This window comes from Erinaceus europaeus, chromosome 11, assembly GCF_950295315.1.
Source record: "Erinaceus europaeus chromosome 11, mEriEur2.1, whole genome shotgun sequence".
Lineage (NCBI taxonomy): Eukaryota > Metazoa > Chordata > Mammalia > Eulipotyphla > Erinaceidae > Erinaceus > Erinaceus europaeus.
The window spans coordinates 69,383,226-69,408,963 of NC_080172.1; the positions used below are offsets into that span (position 1 = coordinate 69,383,226).

The 25,738-nt window shown below is 41.1% G+C and overlaps 1 protein-coding gene across 6 annotated transcripts in view; it reads left to right on the forward strand.

Annotated features, from left to right (window-relative positions):
• PDE4DIP (phosphodiesterase 4D interacting protein) overlaps positions 1 to 25,738 on the forward strand; it is a 245,515-nt gene that overhangs the window by 45,112 nt on the left and 174,665 nt on the right. For all 6 annotated transcript variants that reach the window (XM_060201987.1, XM_060201988.1, XM_060201991.1 and 3 more), the window contains exon 2: positions 19,404 to 19,459. In XM_060201987.1, the coding sequence (XP_060057970.1) occupies positions 19,432 to 19,459 (28 nt within the window). In that variant the 5' untranslated portion in view covers positions 19,404 to 19,431. The remainder of the gene's footprint in view (positions 1 to 19,403; positions 19,460 to 25,738) is intronic.

Below are 25,738 nucleotides of genomic sequence, written 5' to 3' on the forward strand. Positions count from 1 at the left end.
TCTGTCTTTGTCCAAAATAAATAAAATATATTTAAAAAAGAAATAGAGGTGGTTATAAATTATATCAAAACCATATAGACACATCATTCTATCCATTTCAAGGAAAGAAATAAGAAAATGGGTGCTGATTAGGCTGTGGAACTATGAAAACATTCTTCTTTTTAGTTTTTAATTTTTTATTAGTGATTTAAAAGTAATTTACAAAATCTGGAAAACACTCTTTATATGCTGCTTTAAAACTAAGTTAATATAGGGCTGGGGTAGATAGCATAGTGGTTATACAAAGAGACTTTCATGCCAGAGGCTCCAAAGTCCTAGGTTCAATCCCCCACACCACCATAAGGCATAGCTGAGTAGTGCTCTGGTTAAAAAAAAAAAAAAACAAACAAGAAAAACTTAATACATATTATTAAAGCAGGAGGAAATTTACATTTATGTTTACATAGTGACACCATGAAAAGTTCCAAACTGAGTTGGCTTGGGAGAGATTCTTCTGTAGAATCTTTCAAGAAATCTACATTCTTAGTACCCAGGGAAGAGTATCTTTGCTGGCAGACTTAGGGAGCTGGTTGTAAGGGCCATGTTGCTCACCCTGAGCTAAAATTATTATGTGTGGGTATTAATATACCAGTTGTTCCCACCTACACACCTAGCTTTGCCCTTGCTAGGATAATTTGCTTATTATTCAAGGGCTATTTCAGCATTACCTCTGTTTGGTTTTATTTTTAGAATCTAGTTCTGGTTTCTGTAGCCAGAGTGTGCTCTGACTACTGTTTTTTTTTTTTTTTTAAATAATTTATTTATTTATTGGGGAATTAATGCTTTACATTCAACAGTAAATACAATAGTTTGTACATGCATAACATTCCCCAGATTCCCATTTAACAATACAACCCCCACTATGTCATTCATCATCTTTCATGGACCTGTATTCTCCCCACCCACCCACCCCAGAGTTTTTTACTTTGGTGTAATACTCCAATTCCATTTCAGGTTCAGCTTGTGTTTTCTTTTCTAATCTACGAAACCATACTGGGGCACAGTATTCTGCAGTGGAATAACATAATTCCTATCTAATAAAAATTAGAAACAAAAAAGGAAAAAATGGCTGCCAGGAGCGGTGGATTCATAGTGCCGGTACTGAGCCCCAGCAATAACCCTGGTGGCAATAAAAATTAAATTAAAAAGTTTTGGGGGATGGGCAGTAGTGCACCATTGTTAAGCACACATAATGCAAAGAAGCACAAAGACCTGTGCAACGATCCCGGTTCGAGCCCTTGTCTCCCCACTTGCAGGAGGGTCGCTTCACCAGCTGTGAAGCAGGTTTGCAGGTGTCTTTCTCTCCCCCTCTCTGTCTTCCCCTCCTCTCTCAATTTCTCTCTGTCCTATCCTATTAAAAAAATGGACAAAATGGCTTCTAGGAGCAGTGGATTTACAGTGCAGGCATTGAGCTCCAGCGATAACTCTGGAGACAAAACAAATAAATAAGTAAATAAATAATAAAAATTTTTAAAAAGATTTTTTATTCATAAAGAAATGGTTACAAAACTGTACATTGTATTATAGAATTTACACAGAGAGGGAGTCAGGCGGTAGCTCAGCAGGTTAAGCGCAGGTGGTGAGAAGTGCAAGGACTGGCATAAGGATCCAGGTTCCAGCCCCCGGCTCCCCACCTGCAGGGGAGTCTCTTCACAGGTGGTAAGGCAGGTCTGCAGGTGTCTTTATCTCCCCCTCTCTGTCTTCCCCTCCTCTCTCCATTTCTCTCTGTCCTATCCAACAATGATGACATCAATAACAATAATAACTACAACAATAAAACAACAAGGGCAACAAAAGGGAATAAATAAATAAATATTTTTAAAAAGAATTTACACAGAGACATGAACTAAAGAAATGTTTGATTCTTGTGGCGGTGGCATTTAAAAAATATTTTTATTTTCCTCTATACTCTTTTCTGCTTTCCAAAACTTCCAGAAGGAGCATATAGTTCTATAAAAATCTTTAAAAGGGGCAGGGATAGAAAGCATAATGATTATACAGAGACTCTCATGCCTGAGGCTCTAAAGTCCTAGGTTCATTCGCCTGCACCACCTTAAGCCAGTGTTGATCAGTGTTCTGGTTAAAAGAAAAAAAAGTAACCTTTAAAAGTTTTAAAAAATACATTATAAAGAAAAAAACAATGAAAATAAAAAGGTAGAAATGGAGAAAAATCACCTATTTTTTCTTCATTTTATTTTATTTATAAAAAGGAAATACTGAAAAAACCATAGGATGAGAGGGGTACAACTCCACACAGTACCCACCACCAGAACTCTGTATCCCATCCTCTCCCCTGTTAGTTTTCCTATTCTTTATCCCTCTGGGAGCATGGACCCAAGGTCACTATGGGATGCAGGAGGTGGGAGGTCTGGCTTCTGTAATGGCTTCCCCACTGAACATGGGCGTTGACAGGTTGATCCATACTCCCAGCCTGCCTCTCTCTTTCCCTAGTGTGGTGGGGTTCTGGGGAAGCAGAGCTCCAGGATACATTGGTGGGGTTGTTTGTCCCTGGAAGTCTGGTCCGCATCCTGCTAGCATCTGGAACCTGGTGGCTGAAAAGAGAGTTAACATACAAAGCCAAACAAATTGTTGACTTGTCATGAACCTAAAGGCTTGAATAGTGCAGATGAAGACTGGGGGGGGGGGGGAGTCTCTCCATTTTGTAGATAGTTATTAGGCGTATTTTAGTTATATTCCTAAGGCCCTGTGGCTTTACTACGTTTCTCCCCCCTCCCCCAGCCTGAAATCTGATATGCAGATTTTCTCTGAGTTATTGTCTGGGGAGATGATGTCATGGCTGGAAGAAGGAAAAAATTACCTATTTCTTAGTGTCTGATCTAGGGATCTGAGATAGACTGAGCCAGCTACCTTGGCATATCCTTGTCTATTGTGAATATTGCTTACTAATGAAAATGGAGGACTGTAGACTGCATTGCTAGTAAAAGTAAAACACACAACTTAAATCTTAGAAGTGTGTTGGAAGACCCTATGTGTCTGGGCAATAGGATTGAATCTAAAGCATATTATGTTACACCTTCTTTGAAAGAGTGATTGTGGTGGCTTAACTAATTCAGGAGATAGAGAGGAGATAACCTTCTTGGGAAAGTGAGGCAAGCAGTTGCTTGAACTATCTCTAGCTTTTTGTGTGTGGTATTAAGTATTTGTTTTTCTGAACTTAGCTGATAGCATTAAGAACAAAAAAGTTAATTCTCTTAGGTGGAACACTAAATGCAATAGTAAAAGAACTATAAAGCTTGAGAGTAGCTGGGCTGAAGAAATATCTCACCAGGTAGGACATATGCCTTCTGCTGAGGCCCAGGTTCCAGCCCCAGCACCAAATAGAAACTGTTCATGGAACTAGAGGAGGCTCCAGTGTTGTGATACTCTTACTCTCTCTCTCTCTCTCTCTCTCTCTGTACTTGAATGAAAAAGCAGTCTGACGCTGGACTCCAGGAGACAAAAACAAAAAACAAAAAAAACCACCATGAAAACAAACCCAAACAGCAACAACAAAAACCGTATAGCTGGTGCAGAAATGCAATGCCTATAGCTCTCTGTAGTTATAGAGGACTTAGCACTCCAGAAAACTGCCTTCCAGAGTTCCAGTTGGCCGTGGTCACCCCTAGTGCATAAACTATGTTGAGTGATGGGTGTAATTGCAGCTTATCCTGGAGAAAAGTGGCTGTTACAGTCCCAGTGCCAAGACAGCCCACACTGAGTCAGCACACAGAAGGGAACTCACAAAATATATCTCTTCTCTCTCTCTCTCTCTCTCTCTCTCTCTCTCTCTCTCTCTCTCCTTTCCTCTCTACTTCCCTCCCTCCTGAGGGCTTTGTCAGTTAAGCAGCCTAGTTGGCAGAGGTTATAATGATAGGTCTTCACAATGAGAATAATATATAGTCTCACTGTATTTATTGAATAATAGCCTTGTGGTCTGCATCTGTGACTTCTACTCCTATTTACATATGAATATATGGGTGTTTTAAATTCTGGTGTCAAATTGGGGGCAACACTTGGTAATATTCAGAGCATACAAGATAGTCTCAGTGTCTCTCCTCTCGCTTTTTTTCTATTTTGTCTGATAAGATAGAGAAATTGAGAGGGGAAGGAGACACACACACACACACACACACACACACACACACACACACACACACACACAGAGAGAGAGAGAGAGAGACCTGTAGACTTGTTTCACCACCTGAGAAGCTTTTCCCCTGCTGGTGGGGAGTGGGGGATCAAAGTTGGGTCCTTGTGCATGGTGACATGTATACTCAATGAGGTGCATCACTGCCTGGTCCCCTCAGTGTCTCTCTTTGCAAAAGAAGAAAAGATCTGAGAAGGGGTTGAGTGGTGATGTACCTGGTTAAGCATACATGTTACATTGTGCAAGGACCTGGGTTTGAGACCCCAGTCCCTACCTGCAATGGGAAAGCTTTGCAGGTAGTGAAGCAGTGCTGCAGGTATCTCTCTTTCTCTCTCCCTTTCTGTCTCCCCTTTCCCTCTCTATTTCTGGCTGTCTCCATCCAATAAACAAATAAAGATAAAAAAAAAAAGATCTGAGAAACCTCAGAGCTTATGCAGTAGTTACCTTTTCCACTTTCACTGTGTTTTTAGTTTCTGGGTAGATTTTATTTGTTTATTATATTGTAATTGAGGAAATACTGTTTATAAGTGGGTACAGTTTCCAGTCTTCCCCCAGATATGTGTTAGCACACTTTACCTGCCACCAAAGTATCATCTTTCCCTTCCCCATCCCTTATCAGGGGAGTGTTATTTCTTTTCTTTTTTTTTTTATTTATTTAAGAAAGGATAAATTAACAAAACCATAGGGTAAGAGGGGTACAACTCCACACAATTCCCACCACTCAATCTCCATATCCCATCCCCTCCCCCTGATAGCTTTCCCATTCTCTATCCCTCTGGGAGCATGGACCCAGGGTCTTTGTGGGTTGCAGAAGGTGGAAGGTCTGGCTTCTGTAATTGCTTCCCCGCTGAACATGGACCTTGACTAGTCGGTCTATACTCCCAGTCTGCCTCTCTCTTTCCCTAGTAGGGTGGGTCTCTGGGGAAGCAGAGCTCCAGGACACATTGGTGGGGTCTTCAGTCCAGGGAAGCCTGGCCGGCATCCTGATGACATCTGGAACCTGATGACTGAAAAGAGAGTTAACATACAAAGCCAAACAAATTGTTGAGCAATCATGGTCCCAAAGCTTAGAATAGTGGAGAGGAAATGTTAGGGGGGGGTACTCACTGCAAACTCTAGTGTACTTCTGCTTTCAGGTATATATTTTGCAGTAGTTTATGGATACGTGTGAACATATGCTCTCTCTCACAGAACCTGGTGTATATCTAGGTTTTGGGACTTTGTTAGAAAGTGAACCACCTGGGATGGAATTAAAGTATATTATGAAAAGAAAGGTCTCACCTGAGTAATGAAGCTGAAGGGTTGTCATTCCACACGTGAAGTCTCTGGACACAGTCTGAAGTGAAGCATGTTGAGGTGGCAATCGTTGCGTTGATTAGGTTGCGATCGGCAGATGCAACATTATTTGATATGGATTGGGAGAGGCATACGGGAAAGTGGGCCCTATCCAAGGGTTCTAGGACTGGGGGAAGTAGAGGCTCTATAGTGGAGATGTGAGGTTCCTGCTGTCTTAGGGTTCCAAAAGACAATCGATAGTTAATGTTATCATCACATTAATTGGTAATTGGGTTAACTTTGAAAAGTCCTTTTGTTAAGGTTTGCTGTACAGTATCCAGTATATCCAGTATATCCAGTATCTTGTATATAGCTGTGCTATTGGTTGGGGAGTGTTATATCTATCACCCCTCTCTTCGTGTCAGCTCATTCTCTTTTTCTGATAGGAACAATGCCAAGTGTTATCCTGGGAGAAATTTGGGGAAGATATGACTACTTGGAGATACTTGGGTAGAGGTAGGAAGTATAAATGGCTGGGTGACTCACTTTTCATGATAGGTTATATACAAAGTCATCCTTGCCACTTCCCTTTTAGGGTTTTCATTCGTATGTCACATGGCATTTATTACACCAGTGCTCAAATAGTCTCATGTCTGCTATGTCCATCATGGATGTGTTGATGTCCCAAGAAACAAATTTGTGTCAAGATTTGAGTCTGCATCCCATCTCCTACACAGCAGCACCATCAGCCGTGCCACCTCTGTCCCCTTCATCTCATGGTCTCAAGGTCATATTCCTGAAATCAAGGCAGCAACACAGGGAGTTCCCAGTGAATGTGTGGACAGATATTAGGTGTGTGGGAAAGAATCAATGTCTGGAGCCCGACAGTATTCGAGTTTAGTTTTGACACCAACTAGCTGTGTGATCTTGGGAAAATTACTCCATCCTTCTTAAAGACCTCTTTTATTCCTCATTTGTGAAACAGAGAACTACATGAAACAATGCCTAGAAAGTATCAGGGTCCCAGTAAACTGTGAAAGCCACATTGGTGGTGGGTGTTGGGGACTGTCCACAGTAGTCATGCTCACTTAATTCAAGATTAGTGTTGATGAAAATTCCAGAAAATATGTTGAACTGTAAAATTGTGCAGAAATTATTACCAGAAGATATCTTTGTTTTTAAGTTAGCACTACCCTACCATTAAAAAAATTCTTGGGGTCAGAGGTTTACATTTTTAAGAAACAGACTGGGTCACAATTCTCCTTTCAGCTCTTTTATAACTGCAGGAGTTGAGTGTAGATAGAAATTTGAGAATATGAAAAATGGATTGAACATCTGAAAGATTTCTTTCATTTGAAATGGAATCCAGGAATGCATGTCCATTAAGCTTTAAGAATATGGGAATTTGAACAGAGTGTATGTTTGATCCAATGCCTAGTGCAGGGGAATGCTAATAAGTGGCAAATTTTAGCAAGCTTGCTATCTTATCACACACACTATGAGTGAAAATCATTCCTATGAGTGAAATCATACCTATGAGTGAAATCATTCAATTTTCACCTTTTTCCTTCTGACTTACTTTGCTTTATATGATTCTTCTTGAGACCACAAATTAAACAGGTCAAAATACATGACAGTGATACCAGATAAAAAATTTTGAAAGACAGTCAATGACAGTCAATGAAGACTCCATTGTAGTGTTGCCCTTTACTAAGAAAGGGACCCAAGTTTCTACCCTTCTCATATCATTATGAGAGATACTGATCTCGGTAGCTAAGATAAAGCTAGTGTGTTGCTCAAATCTAGTAAAGGTCACTTAAAGCAAAGCAAAACTGAATGCCTGGGACATTCTTGACATAACTAAAACTGCCATGCTTCAAAAAATACTGGAAGATATCATCAGCGTAGCTTAACAGTGTCAGAGAATCAAGAGTGCAACAGATAACTTTGAGGGGACACATTTCCAGGACACATCCTGGAAATCTTTAGGAAAAGCTATTAAGATTGAACACCGAATATTGATATACTGGTGGTGTCCAATCTCTTCTTAGCTATTTCATCTGAAAATCAAGAAAACGTGGGTAATTAAATGGGTGAACAGCTGGTGAGTGGGTTTTACTTGGAAAATGCTTATTTCTTCAGACTAAGTAGAGAATATCTTGGCAAAATTTAAGTACAGTCTTAGTGGAACTGGTATCAGTATTGGCAGAGTGATGAGAGAGGGAGAAAGGATAAAGAAGTCTCAGTCAAGGAAAATATAGTTCATCTAGGCAGGGGAAAATAATATTCAAGGTACAGAGTACCCTGGGGAAAAGATTATATGTGAACATCCAGGAAGGCTCTGTGTGTCTCGGTGACCCATAAGCTAGCTGAGGCTGAGTCATCCCATGGACTAATGTCTAAAAATATCTATAAACATTTAAGTCTGAAAAGCGGGAACAAGGATATATGAGTTTTTTCCAAGCTTGGCTAGTTTGGAAAAATTTACTAACATATATCACAGTGTGTATCTGTGTGTATATGCCTGGCTTGGAAGCTGTATCTGGCATACTCAGTTCTCACTGCACTTTGGCTTATCAGATATTGTCAAAATTATCATTCTCAAGAAATAGACCTTGTATTTCTTCTCTATGATTCCCCCCCCCCCCCCAGGGAGGCATCACATTCCTTCTGAACCTTTTGGAGCAGCTGAGTGAGCCCTACTCTCTGACATAAAGAAAGGGAACTTGAGCTGTTAATAGAGTTAAAGTGATTAAAAAAAAATCTCCTGAGAGACTACTAATATGCCCATTAACTCAGTACCCATCCAAAGTGACCCCTTTACCCTTCCAGTTATTGATTCATCTGGAGTGGGCAGCTGGCTAAGTGCAGCTGTGGGTGGGTAGAGAAAATGAGGTAACTCAAGGGAACAATATGTATCATCTTGTTGTAACCTGCTCCTGATCTATAATGTCAAATCTTTGACACAAGAAGGATTGAATGAGATCATGTCTAGAAAACTTCCCTAGATACTTGGAATCTATTAAATGGACTTTATGGATAAACATCCAGTTGAATAGAGTTGATAATTACTGCCTGGACCCATAGACCTCCATGTACTTTTTTTTTTTAAAAAAAAAACAAATATTTGTGTAAACTATAGAGGTAAAATGGACCTATAAGCTAGTTGGTTGCTGGGATCATCATGTTATTAGTAAATGTGTGTTAAAGCTAACAGTGGAGTCATATTTGGACTCCTGATAAAGCCATTTAGATGGCTGAATCTAGGGTAGGGTGGGAGGATTCAGGTCCTGGAACATGAGAGGAGGACCTAGAGGGGGTTTGATTTGCTATATGGGAAACTGAGAAGTGTGAATGGGGTAGATGGTATAATGGTTATGCATAGAGACTCTTCTTTCTTTTTTTATACAGTTTTTTTAGGTTTAATTAATTAATTCCCTTTTGTTGCCCCTGTTGTTTTATTGTAGTTATTGTTGTTGTTGTTACTGATGTCATAGTTGTTGGACAGGACAGAGAGAAATGGAGGGAGGAGGGGAAGACAGAGAGGGGGAGAGAAAGACAGACACCTGCAGACCTGCTTCACCACTTATGAAGCGACTCCCCTGCAGGTGGGGCTTGAACCAAGATCCTTATGCCAGTCCTTGCGCTTTGTGCCATGTGCACTTAACCCACTGCACTACCGCCCGACCCCCGGAGACTCTTATTTTTGAGGCTTCAAAGTCTTAGGTTCATGGTGAATTCACCCTCTTTACCCCATCTTAGATGGAGCTTGAAGATATATTAAGTGAGATAAGCCAGAAACAAAAGGATGAATATGGGATGATCTCATAGACAGAAGTTAAAAAACAAGATCAGAAAAGAAAACTCTAAGCAGAACTTGGACTGGAGTTGGTGCATTGCACCAAAGTAAAAGACTCTGGGGTTGAGGGGAGAGTTCAGGTCCTGGAAGATGATGGCAGAGGAGGACCTAATGGGGGTTGTGCTGTTATGTGTAAATGTTATGTGTTGTTTAGGTTCAGAGGCTCCAGCAGGCTGGGCTAGCTTCAGGCAGTAGACAGAGACAGAGACTCGAGGACACACAGCTGGGCCGAGAAGCTGCAGTTTAATCTTTATTCACGAATGGGCAAATCACCACACCATATGCTTCTCCATCATTCTCCCTCCGTGGCTCCTGCTGGGACTCTGGACATCCTTAGCATAGGGGGCGGGGAGAAAGCGGGCTTGAAACTAGCAAGGGCCAAACCAATTATCTCAGAGGTCGGGGGGGGGGGGGGGGAAGGGAAGCAAACCAATATGAAACATACCAACAATTCCCCCTTCTGTTTTTAACTAAATGACCACAGTATCAGGGGTGACATACCAACAGTTATGGATGTACAAACTATTGTATTTTACTGTTGATTGTAAACCATTAATCCCCCAATAAAGAAATTTAACACAGACTGGCCTAAAGATCCTGGTTCAAGCCCTCAGATCCCCTCCTGCAGGTGGGTTGCTTCACAGGCGGTGAAGCAAGTCTGAAGGTGTCTTATCTTTCTTTCCTCTGTCTGTCTTCCCCTTCTCTCTTGATTTCTCTCTATACTACCCTGGCACAGGAGCAACCATGCGAGCTGCTTGACACAGTACCAGCTTCGAAGGAAGTTCAGCACGGCTGTACTCTCCAGGCCAAACTGAAACCATCTTGCCTTTTTTTTTCATCAAAACCTTTTTGTTTTGTTGATCTAAGCCTTATGAGACTATAAAAATAAAATTATGCTTAAGAATGACAGAGATCTCTGCTTGAGCTTGATTCAGCATCAACTCACTCGTCTCTCATTCTTCCTCATTCTGCGCCGACGCCCCTCATCTTTCAGAATATCCTAATAACCTGCTGGGGCTGGCCCCTGGCACTACCCAACAACAATAGCAATGACAACTATAATAATAACAACAAAGATAAACAAGGGCAACAAAAGTGAAAAAATAGCCTCCAGGAGCAGTGGATTCGTAGTGCAGACACTGAGCCCCAGCAATAACCCTGGAGGCAAAAAAAAAAAAAAAAATAGGGGGCCGGGTGGTGGTGCACCTGGATGAGCACACGTGTTACAATGCACACGGACCTACTAGGTTTGAGTCCCCAGTCCCCACCTGCAGGGGAAAACTTCAGGAGCAGTGAAGCAATATTGCAGGTGTCTCTCTGTCTCTCTTCCTCTCTATCCCCCCTTCCCTCTTGATTTCTGGCTGTCTCTATCCAATAAACAAATAAAGATAATAAAAAATTAATATATATATATATATAAATTCTTTTTTATTTTTTATTTAAGAAAGGATTAATTAACAAAACCATAGGGTAGGAGGGGTACAACTCCACACAATTCCCACCACCCAATCTCCATATCCTACCCCGTCCCCTGATAGCTTTCCCATTCTCTATCCCTCTGGGAGCATGGACTCAGGGTCATTGTGGGTTGCAGAAGGTAGAAGGTCTGGCTTCTGTAATTGCTTCCCCGCTGAACATGGGCGTTGACTGGTCGGTCTATACTCCTAGTCTGCCTCTCTCTTTCCCTAGTAGGGTGGGTCTCTGGGGAAGCAGAGCTCCAGGACACATTGGTGGGGTCTTCAGTCCAGGGAAGCCTGGCCGGCATCCTGATGACATCTGGAACCTGATGACTGAAAAGAGAGTTAACATACAAAGCCAAACAAATTGTTGAGCAATCATGGACCCAAAGCTTGGAATAGTGGAGAGGAAGTGTTAGGGGGGGGTACTCACTGCAAACTCTAGTGTACTTCTGCTTTCAGGTATATATTTTGCAGTAGTTTATGGATACGTGTGAACATATGCTCTCTCTCACAGAACCTGGTGTATATCTAGGTTTTGGGACTTTGTTAGAAAGTGAACCACCTGAGATGGAATTAGAGTATACTATGAAAGGAAAGGTCTCACCCGAGTAATGAAGCTGAAGGGTTGTCATTCCACACGTGAAGTCTCTGGACACAGTCTGAAGTGAAGCATGTTGAGGTGGCAATCGTTGCATTGGTTAGGTTGTGATCGGCAGATGCAATATTATTTGATATGGATTGGGAGAGGCATACGGGAAAGTGGGCCCTATCCAATGGTTCCAGGACTGGGGGAAATAGGAGCTCTATAGTGGAGATGTGAGGTTCCTGCTGTCTTAGGGTTCAAAAGAACAATCGATAGTTAATGTTATCATCACATTAATTGGTAATTGGGTTAACTTTGAAAAGTCCTTTTGTTAGGGTTTGCTGTACAGTACCCAGTATCTTGTATATAGCTGTGCTATTAGTTGCTATATATAAATTTTTAAAAAAAGAATTCTCAGGATCATGGGGGCAGTGGGAACAAGTCAGCAGATGAAGTGGGGGAAGTAAATTGATTAAGGTTTAGTCAGTTGAGACCTGAAGTAGAGAGGTCAGGGAAGGTGATACAACAACCAACATAGTGTTACAATTAGAGAATTGTTCAGGAATAGACCTAGAGTAGCCAGAAACATCAAGAGGAATGGGACCAAAATACTTGATCACCTGAGGATGAGGCCTGTGGCATGGCTTTCGCTAGAGAGAACGTTTGGCCTTTGGGCGGAAGTTCTTGACTTATATACCTTTAGTAAGGTCTTTACTAGGGAAAGAGAGAGGCAGACTGGGAGTATGGACCGACCAGTCAACTCCCCTGTTCAGCGGGGAAGCAATTACAGAAGCCAGACCTTCTACCTTCTGCAACCCACAATGACCCTGGGTCCATGCTCCCAGAGGGATAGAGAATGGGAAAGCTATCAGGGGAGGGGGTGGGAAATGGAGATTGGGTGGTGGGAATTGTGTGGAATTGTACCCCTCCTACCCTATGGTTTTGTTAATTAATCCTTTCTTAAATAAAAAAATTTAAAAAATTAAAATTAGAATAAAAAATTATTTATTTTTATATTACAGAATTACATGTCAAAAGGGGTTTGAATCCACATCATTTCTACCACCAGAATTCTGAATCTTCACTCTCCCCACTGCAATCCACCACAGTTTCTCCAAGGTTGTAGATATGGGCCAACCCCTGTCATCTCTACAACTATCTGTCCGTATTTATACATAGTTGCCTCTTTCTTTTCTGATTCAATCCTCTCTTTCCCTCCAAGCCACTCATGACAACATAACTACCTCAATATTCCCTCTCATTTTTCTTCTCTCTCTCTGGGTGCTGATGGAGCTGGAGTTCAGAGTCCCCTTATCTTCATCCTATCACTTCTCTTCCACTGGGAATATGGATTAAGGTTGTTTATAGGGAGCAGAAGGTAGGAGTTCTGGTTTCTGTAGCTGCTTCTCTGCTGAGCCTGGGTGTTTACAGGTTGATCCATACCCCCAGCCTGTTTCTATCTCTCCCTAGTGGATCCGAGCTCTAGTGGGGTCTTTTAAAGCACAATTTTCACATCCTTTTACTTTCCTTTAGAGTTCTTAATAAACTCTTGCCTGCTTTAGCTAATCCAGTTACTAGGCATGAGCACAGAAATTTTTCTCTTTCCAGTTGCAGAACCTTTTTCCTATGTTATCTAATTTAGTTACTAGGTGTAAGGAACAGAAGTATTGCTGCTGTCTGCTGCTTCCTGTGGTGCAGACAGAAACCTTCTGCACAGACACTCTTTTAATTTTTTTTTAATTTTCTTTATTGTTTGGCTAGAGATAGCCAGAAATCTAGAGGGTAGGGTTAGGTAGAGAGGGACAGAGAAAAAGAGACACCTGTAGCCCTACTTCACTATTTTCAAAGCTTTTCCATCACAGGTGGCGACTGGGGTCTCGAACCTGGGTCATTGTGCATTGTAACATGTGCACTCAACCGGGTGTGCCACCACTCAGCCTAGGAATAAAACTTTTATTTATTTTATTTAAAAAATGTTTTAATATATATACACATATATATTTATTTATTTCCTTTTTGTTGCCCTTGTTGTTTTATTGCTGTTGTAGTTATTATTGTTGTTGTTACTGATGTTGTTGTGGTTGGATAGGACAGAGAGAAATGGAGAGAGGAGGGAGGGGAAGACAGAGAGGGGGAGAGAAAGATAGACACGTGCAGACCTGCTTCACCGCCTGTGAAGCTCCCTGTGACTCCCCTGCAGGTGGGGAGCAAGGTGGCTTGTCAGTTAGAACTCAGTCCTATCAGCACTGTCTTGGTTAAAGTCTAGGGGCTGTTTTTTTTTTTTTTAATTTGTTTGTTTTCCTTGGCTTATCCTTTTGAAATGCTTTATTTTATCAGCCTGGCAAAAAAGTTACATGGATAAGTTTATGCCAGAATAAATAGGTTTCTTCATGCTGTGTCTTTTTGAAAAAAAAAATCTTAAAACTTTTAACTTTTAAAATTTTATTTATTCATTTTGGAGATAGATAGAGATAAATTGAGAGGAAAGGGAGGGAGAGAGAGAGAGAAAGAGAGAGAGAAAACCCTGCAACATTGCTCATTATTTCACTACTCATGAAGCTCCCTGCCTTCAGGTGGGGACCAGAGGATTGAACCCGGATCCTTGATTCTCGTAACATGTGTCCTCTACCAAGTGTGCCACTACACAGCCCCCATAGTGTGTCTTAAAGCAGAGATTAAATTCTGTATGAATCTTTACTGGAGTAGCAGCCTTAGATACCTAGGAGTATCCATGTTGGTACCAAATATTAGTACATGAGCTGAGATTACAAGAACAGGAAGCAATTGGGGCTGTGACAAAAAAGGAGACCCCACTTCAGCTCTTTTGAAAGGCATATTAGCTCCTTATTTGGAAAGGTAGTCCCTGTGTGACTGGACCTACTTATTTTCTAAGAGAAGTTAGAAATGGGTCAACCTTGTGTTAACCAAGTAAAACATCTTGGCTAACTTGCATTTGGCCTGAGGAGTCTCCATGCTGTTGCACAGCTATCTGTGTCTGTGGAGTGAGCATTCTGGCAGTCAGCCAGTACATGAATAGCAATAGTTCAATATAAGATTTTCCGCACAGTTTTTAAAAGACATTGTTTTAGAAACCGAGCAGTAGTGCACCTGGTTGAATATACATGTTACAATGCTTAAAGACCCAGGTTCAAGCCCTTGGTGCCCACTTAAAAAAATTTATATGTTTGATTTATAAAATGGAAATATTGACAAGACCATACGATAAGAGGGGTACAATTCCATACAGTTCCCACCACCAGAATTCCATACCCCACCCCCTCCCTTGATAGCATCCCTTTCTTTATCCCTCTGGGAGTATGGACCCAGGATCATTATGGGGTGCAGAAGGTAGAAGGTCTGGCTTCTGTAATTGTTTCCCCACTGAACATGGGCATTGTCAGGTTGATGTATACTCCCAGCTTGCCTCTCTCTTTCCCTAGTGGGGCAGGGCTCTGGGGAGGCAGGGCTCCAGGACACATTGGTGGGGTTGTCTGCCCAGGGAAGTCAGGATGGCTTCATGGGAGCACCAGGAACCTGGTGGCTGAAAAAGTTAAGATATAAGGCAGAACAAATTGTTGCCTAATCATGAACCTAAAGGCAAGAATATTGCAGATGAAGATTTGGAGTCTCCATTTTGGAAAAAGCTAGTAGGTCTATTTTAGGTATATTCCAAGGGGCCCATGACTTTACTAGTTTTTGCCTGAGCCTGACATCTGATATGCAGGTGGACCCAAGTTATTGTCTGGGGAGACATAGTTGTAAAAAGGATTAGAAAGCTGTATCAGGGAAGATAGTAGCTCCCAAATATGGGAAAGCTGTATAAATATTGTTAACTGTAAACCCCATTGATTTGATCTGGGGCCCATAGTCAGCACAGGAGCCTATATAACCTCTGCATGCCTGTAGGTCTGAGCTTGCATTCTGTGGTCACTTCTAGGAACATTCCAGGCTGCACTAATTTCATGACCCATCTTCCTCAGGTGGAAGGTAGAGTATGTTATCCAACCTCCCTTTGGAGAATGGAACAGCTTCTACCATTGTTGGTCTATACTGAGGGCAAGGTCCTACAGGGGCCCACAAAGGGGTCCATTATGTTGTTCCTGATGGAGATGACCAGTGACAGTGGAGAGAGGGATCTGTTAGAGGTCTAGGCCCACCATGTCTATGTGGAAATCCCAGGACTCCTGACCAGGGCCCCAGGTGATGTGGTTGCCTTCTTCTTCTAGCGTTTGCCCTTCTTCCGTAGCCAGTCAACAGCGTCAGGTTGAAAGCTGTCAGGAGCTGCTTGTTGCTGGCTTTGAAAGTGACTGGGATCCATGTGGATTCAGTCGGCTAGGAAGGATCGTCAGTTTCCCCAATGAATGGGTACTCACGGGATGCACCACGAGAAGGTCGATCCAATGCATCCTATGTGGTTGCCTGATAGTGACTAAAGAGTCATCATTAAAGTATTTCAGTCTCTTGCCCTTATTCAGTTTTTGTATTCCTTACTTTGTCTGATAAGGTTAGCTTTGGAGTGATTGAAGAAAGTATAAAAGGAAGTGTAAAAAGAAGTGTAAAGGGAAGTGTAAAAAGAAGCGTAAAAAGAAGTGTAAAAGGAAGTGTAAAAGAAAGTGAGGAGGGTATCTACATCTAAGTAGAAACTACTCGATTAGGTACTTTGTGGTGTCTTTTTAAGTCTTTCCACTTGCTTGCTGCATTTATTGACTCACTATTGTGCACCCTTGCTTTAAGGGTTCCCAATTTCTAGGAAAGCTTCACAAGTGGTGAAGCAATGCTGCAGATATCTCTTTCTCCCTCTGTATCCCTTTCCTCTCATTTTCTCTGCATCTCTATCCTTTAATGACATTTTTCTAAATCACAGGCTCAACATCTTTCCCTCACTTTATCTCAACATGGGGAAATCCATAAGTGATTCATCTCTGCTATTGCTCAGTTCTCAGGAAAAGTGCCCCCATATCTATGGCCATACCACCCTGAACATGCCCAATCTTGTCTGATCTTGGAAGCTAAGCAGGGTTGGGCCTGGTTAGTACTTGAATGAGAGAAAAGTGCCCCCCCCCTCCCCACTACTAAAATATTTTCAACTCTAGTACTGAACTAGAACTTAATGTGTTTCTTTAGGCAAGATAAAATGCTTAAGATTTTTATACTTAAACTGTTACTTCTTATATGAGTAAGTAATTCAAGGATTAGTAGTTCCCACTTGTACTCTGAGAATCTGAGTATATAGAATACTGAGAGCAGGCTTGGCTCAATGAACAGGTGGAAGTGGGAATTGGAAAATCTTGAATCTTGATCACAGGTTACAACGCCTTCTTTTATTGTGCTACTAGGGCTAATTCTGCGATTTGTGGGGCCTAGTGCAAAATGAAAATGTAGTCACCTTTCCCCAGACAGCTTGGGAAAAATACCACTAAAGTTACTAATGCATATTTTTCTCAGAGAAAGTTCTTTTTATCATTTTTTTAATTTTTATATTACAGAATTACATGTCGACAGTGGTTTGAATCCACACTATTCCTACCACCAGAATTCTGAATCTTCACTCTTCCCACTGCAGTCTACCATGGTTCCTCCAAGGTTGTAGACATGGGCCAACCATCTTCTCTACAACTATCTGTCCACATTTATACATATTTGCCCCTTCTTTTTGTGATTCAATCCTCTCTTCCCCTCTAAGCCACTGATAACATAGTTGCTACCTCCATATGTCCCTCTCTCCATTTCCTTCTCTCTCTCTCGGTGCTGATGGAGCTGAAATGCAGAGTCCTTTTATCTTCATTCTATCACTTCTCCCTGCTAGCAGTAGGGATCAAGGTTGTTTATGGGGAACAGAAGGTAGGAGTTCTGGCTTCTGTAGCTCCTTCTCTGCTGAGCATGGGCATTGACAGGTTGATCCATACCCCTAGTCTGTTTCTATCTTTTCATGGAAAGTTCTTAATGAGATGTAAAAAAGAGAAAAACTCAAGGGCCTGGAAAAATCAATCAAGGGCTGATGATAAACTTTGGAATAATAGACTTGCCAGGTGGTGAATTAAGCCCAAAGTGCCCTGGCTTGTACTTTCATGTCCACCTGGAACTTAACAAATGGAGATATTTGCCAAGATTCAGCCCTGAGGCCAGAGAAGAGAAAGCATGAATGATTTCTGAACAAATGCTAAGCTCTCTCTTCTCCCTCTGTCCCTGTAGATATCTTAAGGATTTAAAAAGAGAAACACTTTAAATCTGTGTCAAAATTTAGAAAGGTGATTCACTAACTGGAACACTACCCAAAGACTTAAGCAATAAGCTGGTTTCAGATGGTGACTCACCCAGTATAGTGTATATATTAACAATAACCCCAGGTTTAAGTCCGCAGATCCCAACTGTAGGGGGAAGTTTCGTGAATGATGGAGAAGTGCTATAGGTGACTTTTCTATTCTTTATATCCCTCTATCCCTCTCTGCATCTCTCACCTGCTGAGCTAGTGTGGTGGTGCCTCTTCTTGGGCACGTACTCTCTGGGTTGCAGAGAATGCAACTGGAGCCAGCCTGGGCTGCTGCTCACTCAGTGATGTGAGAGATGACCCAGGAACAGAGCTCGTGGTGATTCAATTCTTTATTGATCAGAGAGCCGAGGCTTTTAAGAGTTGGACCCAGAAGTGGCAAGTTGGAAATGGAAATGGCTTGACATGGTTTGGAAAGGGGTGGAGAAAGGCAAAAGGGCTGGGAAAGGTAGAAACTTCCTTAGAAACTGTTGCTAGGGTTTTAACTGGTAGGATTAATAATACCCTGCAGGCAGGGAGGGTCTTGAGGGTAGAAAGAAGATAGATCAAAGGAATGGAATGGGTGGGGATCTTTCAGGCAATGATTATGTAGATAATAAGGGAGTAGGCCATAGTATCAGGAATGCAGGGTGCTTTGTGAGGCAGGGAGTCTGATAAGATGAGGCAAACCTTGGGGGGTTGTGTCCCTCCTCACTCAACCTCTCAGTAGAGAAAGAGAGAGAGAGACTGACAGGATGGATGTCCCTTCAAGTCAAGCCCTGCCAAGCTCAACCACATCCTCACAATTTCCCTATACTCACCTACTATCAAAACAGGAAGAAAAATGAAAAACAAAAACAAAAAAGGCTACTACTGGAACCATACACTGAGCCCCGTCAATAACCCTGGCAGAAAAAAAAAATTGAAATCATCTCTCTGTAGGTGGTTGTTTCTGCCTCCCCCACCCAGTCAGCCTAATGCCAGACTGGTGGGAATTAAACTGGTGTGATGGTGTTTCGCAGACATATATGTCATGAAACATGAGATGAGACATTGTATCCGTGTGTCAACAACTAGACTGTAAACCATTAACCCTCCCCCATAAAAATGATTTTAAAACTTCATATTTTGTTTCCTCTACAGAGTCCTATTCAGCAGTCAGGATGATCTATTCTAAATTGACATCCAATCACTTAAACCACATCTCCCCTCATTTAAAGTCCTTCCATGGTTGCTCATTGCTCTTCACATAAAACTCAATGTCTCTCTACCCACATCCCACAGGCTCTTTGTGGTCTGTCGCAGTGTTGACTCAGTTCTTCAAACAAGCCAAGTTCCTTCCATACTTATTGTCTTTGCTGTTCCCGTCTTTGTGCCCATTCTTCTTCTGGTTGATGTGCTTCTCTGTCTCCATTTAAATGCCCCTTTCTTGGAGTTTCTCCAAGTCTTTTTAGTTAAATTTCTTCTGTGTTTTCCTTCATATGTCTTACCACAATAGTAGCTTAATACTTGTGGTATTGTTTATATTATGGTCTGTGTATACTAATTGAGTATAGCTTAATACTTGTGGTATTGTTTATATCTGCGTCTGTGTATACTAATTGAGTATAGGAACTCTCCTGTGGGGTCTGTCTTTGCTGCTCGAGCACTTAACATTGTCTCCAACAAAGTAGAAGCTTAATGAATATTTGTGGAGAAATAAATGAAAATCGAACATAGACGTCATGCACTCTCAGGCACTGGGGACTGTGCCAGGTAGTACTCATTAATTATTGATGTGTTTCTCTTCACAGATATTGTTTTGCAGAGGATGATGGGGAGATGGTACCCAGATCAAGTCATGCAACAGGTAAGGAGGATGTGGCCTTTGCCTTGCAATAGTTTTGGTTTCTTGATGATTGTAACTCGCTTGAATTTTAGATCCTTTAAATTCACAGCTATCTTCAGATTTTCAGTCAATTTTCAGATTTGCACATTCAACTGTGTGTATAACTTCCCATCTTCCCAGCACCATCACAACTACAATACTTATATGAACTTATCATGCTTTTTTTTTAATAACCATCTTCTCTACAACTATCTGTCCACATATATACACAGTTGCCCCTTCTTTTATTTATTTATTTATTTATTTATTTTTTTATTTAAGAAAGGATTAATTAACAAAGCCATAGGGTAGGAGGGGTACAACTCCACACAATTCCCACCGCCCAATCTCCATATCCCACCCCCTCCCCTGATAGCTTTCCTATTCTCTATCCCTCTGGGAGCATGGACCCAGGGTCATTGAGGGTTGCAGAAGGTGGAAGGTCTGGCTTCTGTAATTGCTTCCCCGCTGAACATGGGCGTTGACTGGTCGGTCCATACTCCCAGTCTGCCTCTCTCTTTCCCTAGTAGGGTGGGGCTCTGGGGAAGCTGAGCTCCAGGACACATTGGTGGGGTCTTCAATCCAGGGAAGTCTGGCCGGCATCCTGATGGCATCTGGAACCTGGTGACTGAAAAGAGAGTTAACATACAAAGCCAAACAAATTGTTGAGCAATCCTGGACCCAAAGCTTGGAAAAGTGGAGAGGAAGTATTAGGGAGGTACTCACTGCAAACTCTAGTGTACTTCTGCTTTCTTACTTTGGTGCCATACTCCAAACTCAGTCAATTTCTGCTTTGCGTTTCTACTTCTTCTTCTTTTTTTTTTTTTACATGCATAACATTCCCCAGATTCCCATTTAGCAATACAACCCCCACTATTTCATTCATCCTTTTTCATGGACCTGTATTCTCCCCACCCACCCACCCACCCCAGAGTCTTTTACTTTGGTGTAATACTCCAATTCCATTTCAGGTTCGACTTGTGTTTTCTTTTCTAATCTTGTTTTTCAACTTCGGCCTGAGAGTGAGGTCATCCCATATTCATCCTTCTGTTTCTGACTTATTTCACTCAACATGATTTTTTCAAGGTCCATCCAAGATCGGCTGAAAACGGTGAAGTCACCATTTTTTACAGCTGAGTAGTATTCCATTGTGTATATATACACAACTTGCTCAGCCACTCATCTGTTGTTGGACACCTGGGTTGCTTCCAGGTTTTGGCTATTACAAATTGTGCTGCCAAGAACATATGTGTACACAGATCTTTTTGGATGGATGTGTTGGGTTCCTTAGGATATATCCCCAGGAGGGGAATTGCAGGGTCATAGGGTAGGTCCATTTCTAGCCTTCTGAGAGTTCTCCAGACTGTTCTCCACAGAGGTTGGACCAATTGACATTCCCACCAGCAGTGCAGGAGGGTTCCTTTGACCCCACACCCTCTCCAGCATTTGATGCTGTTACCTTTTCTGATGTGTGACATTCTCACAGGAGTGAAGTGATATCTCATTGTTGTCTTGATTTGCATTTCTCTGACAATCAGAGACTTGGAGCATTTTTTCATGTGTTTCTCGGCCTTTTGGATCTCTTCTGTGGTGAATATTCTGTCCAATTCCTCCCCCCATTTTTGGATGGGGTTATTTGTTGTCTTGTTGTTGAGTCTGGTAAGCTCTTTATATATGTTGGTTATTAAACTCTTATCTGATATATGGCATGTAAAGATCTTCTCCCATTCTGTGAGGGGTCTCTTGATTTGGGTAGTGGTTTCTTTTGCTGTGAAGAAGCTTTTTAATTTGATGTAGTCCCATAGGTTTATACTTGCCTTAGTCTTCCTTGTAATTGGATTCGTTTCATTGAAAATGTCTTTAAAATTTATGCAGAAAAAAGTTCTTCCAATATTTTCCTCTAAGTATCTGATAGTTTCTGGTCTAACATCCAAGTCCTTGATCCACTTGGAATTTACTTTTGTATTTGGTGAAATACAGTGATTCAGCTTCATTCTTCTGCATGTTTCAACCCATTGTTTCCAACACCATTTGTTGAAGAGACTCTGCTTCCCCCATATAATAGTCTGGGCCCCTTTGTCAAAGATTAGATGTCCATAGGTGTGGGGCCTCATTTCTGGGCTCTCAATTCTATTCCACTGGTCAGTGTGTCTGTTCATGTTCCAGTACCAAGCAGTTTTGATGACAATGGCCCTATAATATAGTTTGAGATCTGGCAGTGTGATGCCTCCGGTTCTGTTCTTTTTTCTCAAGATTGTTTTGGCAATTCTAGGTCTTTTCTGGTTCCAGATAAACATTTGTAGCATTTGTTCTATTCTCCTAAAAAATGTGCTTGGGATCTTGATGGGGATAGCATTAAATTTGTAGATGGCTCTGGGTAATATTTTCATTTTGATGATGTTAATTCTTCCAACCCATGAACATGGAATATCTTTCCACTTCTTTGTGTCTTTTTCAATTTCTTTGAGTAGTGACTCATAATTTTCAGTATACAAGTCTTTCACTTCTTTGGTTAGGTTTATTCCTAGATATTTTATTGTTTTTGTTGCTATAGAAAAAGGAACTGATTTCTGGATTTCAATTTCTTCTAACTTAGTGTTTGCATAGAGGAATGCCACTGACTTTTGAATGTTAATTTTATAGCCTGACACATTACTGTATTGCCTGATGATTTCCAAAAGCTTCTTGCTAGATTCCTTAGGTTTTTCCATGTATACTATCATGTCATCTGCAAATAAGGAGAGTTTGACTTCTTCTCTTCCAATCTGTATGCCTTTAATTCCTTGCTCCTGCCTGATTGCTATGGTAAGAACTTCCAACACTATGTTGAATAGTAATGGTGATAGTGGGCAGCCCTGTCTAGTACCTGATCTGAGGGGAAATGCTTCCAGTTTTTCACCATTGAGTATGATGTTGGCTGTAGGTTTGCTATATATAGACTCCACTATCTTCAGGAATTTTCCATCTATTCCTATTTTTTGTAGTGTTTTGATCATAAAGGGATGTTGTATTTTGTCAAAGGCTTTCTCTGCATCTATTGATATGACCATGTGGTTTTTGGTCTTGCTTTTGTTGATGTGGTGGATCACATTGATTGATTTACGTATATTAAACCAACCTTGCATGCCTGGGATAAACCCCAATTGGTCATGATGAACAGTTTTTTTGATATACTGCTGTATCCGGTTGGCTAGAATTTTGTTCAATATTTTCGCATCTATGTTCATCAGAGATATTGGTCTGTAGTTTTCGTTTTTGGTTGTGTCCCTGTCTGCTTTTGGTATCAGGGTGATGTTGGCTTCATAGAAGCTGGCAGGGAGTATTCCAGTGTCTTCAATCTTCTGGAAGACTTTTAAAAGTAGAGGTATTAGTTCTTCTTTGAAAGTTTTGTAGAATTCATTTGTAAAACCATCTGGTCCAGGACTTTTATTTTTGGGAAGATTTTTGATAACTGTTTCAATTTCATTAGCTGTGATGGGTCTGTTCATGTTATCCACTTCCTCTTTACTTAGTTTTGGAAGTTGGTAGGTATGTAGGAAATCATTCATTTCTTCCAGGTTCTCTAACTTGGTGGCATATAGTTGTTCATAGAAGCCTCGCATGATATGTTGAATTTCTGCAGTGTCTGTTGTGATATCTCCTCTTTCATTTACTATCCGATTTATTTGGGTCTTCTCCCTTTTTTGTTTTGTGAGTCTGGCTAAAGGTTTGTCGATTTTGTTTACTCTTTCGAAGAACCAACATTTACTTTCATTGATCTTTTGTATGGTTTTCCTATTCTCAATGTTATTTATTTCTGCCCTAACTTTAGTAATTTCTGTCCTTTTGGTTTCTTTAGAGTTCCTTTGTTGTTCTTCTTCTAGGTCTTTGAGATGTGCAATCAGGCTGTTTATTTGTGCCTTTTCTTGTTTCCTAATGTGTGCTTGTATAGCTATGAACTTCCCTCTTAGGACTGCTTTAGCTGTGTCCCAAATATTTTGATAGCTTGTGTCTTCATTTTCATTGAACTCTCGAAACATTTTGATTTCTTCCTTGATTTCCTCTTTGACCCAGAAGTTGTTAAGAAGTGTACTGTTGAGCTTCCACATTTTGGCACTGTTACTAATCTTTTGTTGATTGTTAAGTGTTAGTTTAATTCCACTGTGGTCTGAGAAGATGCTTGGGATGATTTCAGTGCTCTTGAATAGGCTGATGCTGTCTTTGTGGCCTAACATATGGTCTATCCTTGAGAATGATCCATGTGGATTTGAGTAAAATGTGTATTCCAGTTTCTTGGGATGAATGACTCTGAAAATGTCCAATAGTTCTAGTTTATCTATCTCTTCATTTAGCTCCCTTATGTCTTTACTGATTTTCTTCCTGGATGATCTGTCAAGTTGAGAGAGTGGGGTGTTGAATTCCCCTACTATGATTGTGGTACTGTTAATATATTGCTGTAGCTCTTTCAGTAGAAGTTTGATGTATTTAGATGGTTTCTCATTGGGTGCGTAGATATTAATAATTGTTAAGTCCTCTTGATTGACTGATCCTCTGAGCATTAAGTAGTGTCCATTCCTATCTTTTTTAATCTTATCTATTTTAAAGTCTATCATGTCAGATATGAGAATAGCTGTTCCTGCCCTTTTTTGTGGGCCGTTGGCTTGAATGATAGTTTTCTATCCTTTCACTTTAAGTCTGTGTTTGTCTTGTTGCGTTAGGTGAGTTTCCTGTAGACAACATATTGTTGGGTTGTGTTTTCTGATCCATCTTCCTACTCTGTGTCTTTTAATAGGTGAATTCAGGCCATTGACATTTATTGATATCAAAGATTGAAGATATTTTAACGCCATTCTTGTAGAGTTTTAGAGTGTTTTGATATATGTTCTATTTGTGGTGGTCTGGTTGTTTATAGGAAACCTTTCAGAACTTCTTTCAAGGCAGGCTTGGTGATGGTTGCTTCCTTCAACTGTTGCTTGTCTGAGAAGGTTTTGATGCTTCCCTCTATTCTGAATGACAATCTAGCAGGATATAGTATTCTTGGCTGAAAGCCTTTCTCATTGAGCACTCGATAGATATCTTGCCATTCTCTTCTGGCCTGTAGTGTTTGTATGGAGAAGTCTGCTGCTAATCTTATGGGTTTTCCTTTGTAGGTGACTCTTTGTTTTTCTCTTGCAGCCTTGAGGATCCTTTCTTTATCCTTATTCCTTTCCAATCTAAGTATGACATGTCTTGGTGTCTTTAGGTCTGGGTTAATTCTGTTTGGGACCCTCTGGGCTTCTTGAATCTTTATGTCTTTGGTGTTGTCTAGACTAGAGAAATTTTCAGCTATTATGGCCTGGAGAACGCTTTCTTCCTCCCCTTCTCTTTCTTCCTCTGGTAAGCCAATAATGCGTATATTGTTTCTTTTGAAGTCATCCCATAGGACTCTGTTGTTTTCAGCATCTTTTAATCTCTTTTTGAGATCTCTTACTTCTTTTTTAGTTATCTCTAATTCATCCTCAATCTTGCTAATTCTGTCTTCAGCCTCATTGATTCTATTCTCTCTGCCCTCTACTGCTTTCTGGAGTTCATCTATTTTGTTGCCCTGCTCTGATACTGTTTTAGCTTGTTCAGCTAGTTGCCTTCTTAGCTCAGCGATTTCAGCTTTCAGCTCTCTAATAACCATGAGATAATTAGAATTTTCTTCCATATTCTCATTTGTTGTTCCTGCATTTCTGATTACAATTTTTTCAAATTCTTTACTCACTCCTGTTATTATTTCCTTAGCTAATGTTTGGATGTTGAACTCGTTGTTTTGTGCTTCGCCCTCTGGAGGACTTTTAGCTGGACTCTTGTTCTGGTTCGAGTCTCCATTATTTTTTCTTGTTGTTTTAACCATTTTATATAAGTTAACAGTTTTTTCAATCCCTGAGTTGGAGCTCAGTGGTGTAAAAGCCTTTTTTTTTTTCCCCTGTAGGCTATGGTAGCCTGAGGGCTTTTAAACTATCAATAGGCTTCTTGGCTTAATCAATGACTCCTGACCAAGAGATAAAGCAGGGTGTGGCAGAGATAATCCAGTGGTTATGCAAAGAGACTTTCACAGCCCTTCAGCTATGCCACCGAGGTATAGGTCTTCTCCTGAGTTTCCCGGTTAGATCTCTGTGCCCTGGTGTCCCTCCCTGTTGCTGCTCCAGATTCTGAGGGTAGTAGCAATGGAGACTCAGAGTTGTACTTGGTGAGTCTCTGGGGAGTCCTTTCCTCCCTTCAGCTGTCCCCTTGTTGGTGGAGCAGACTGGAGGTGGT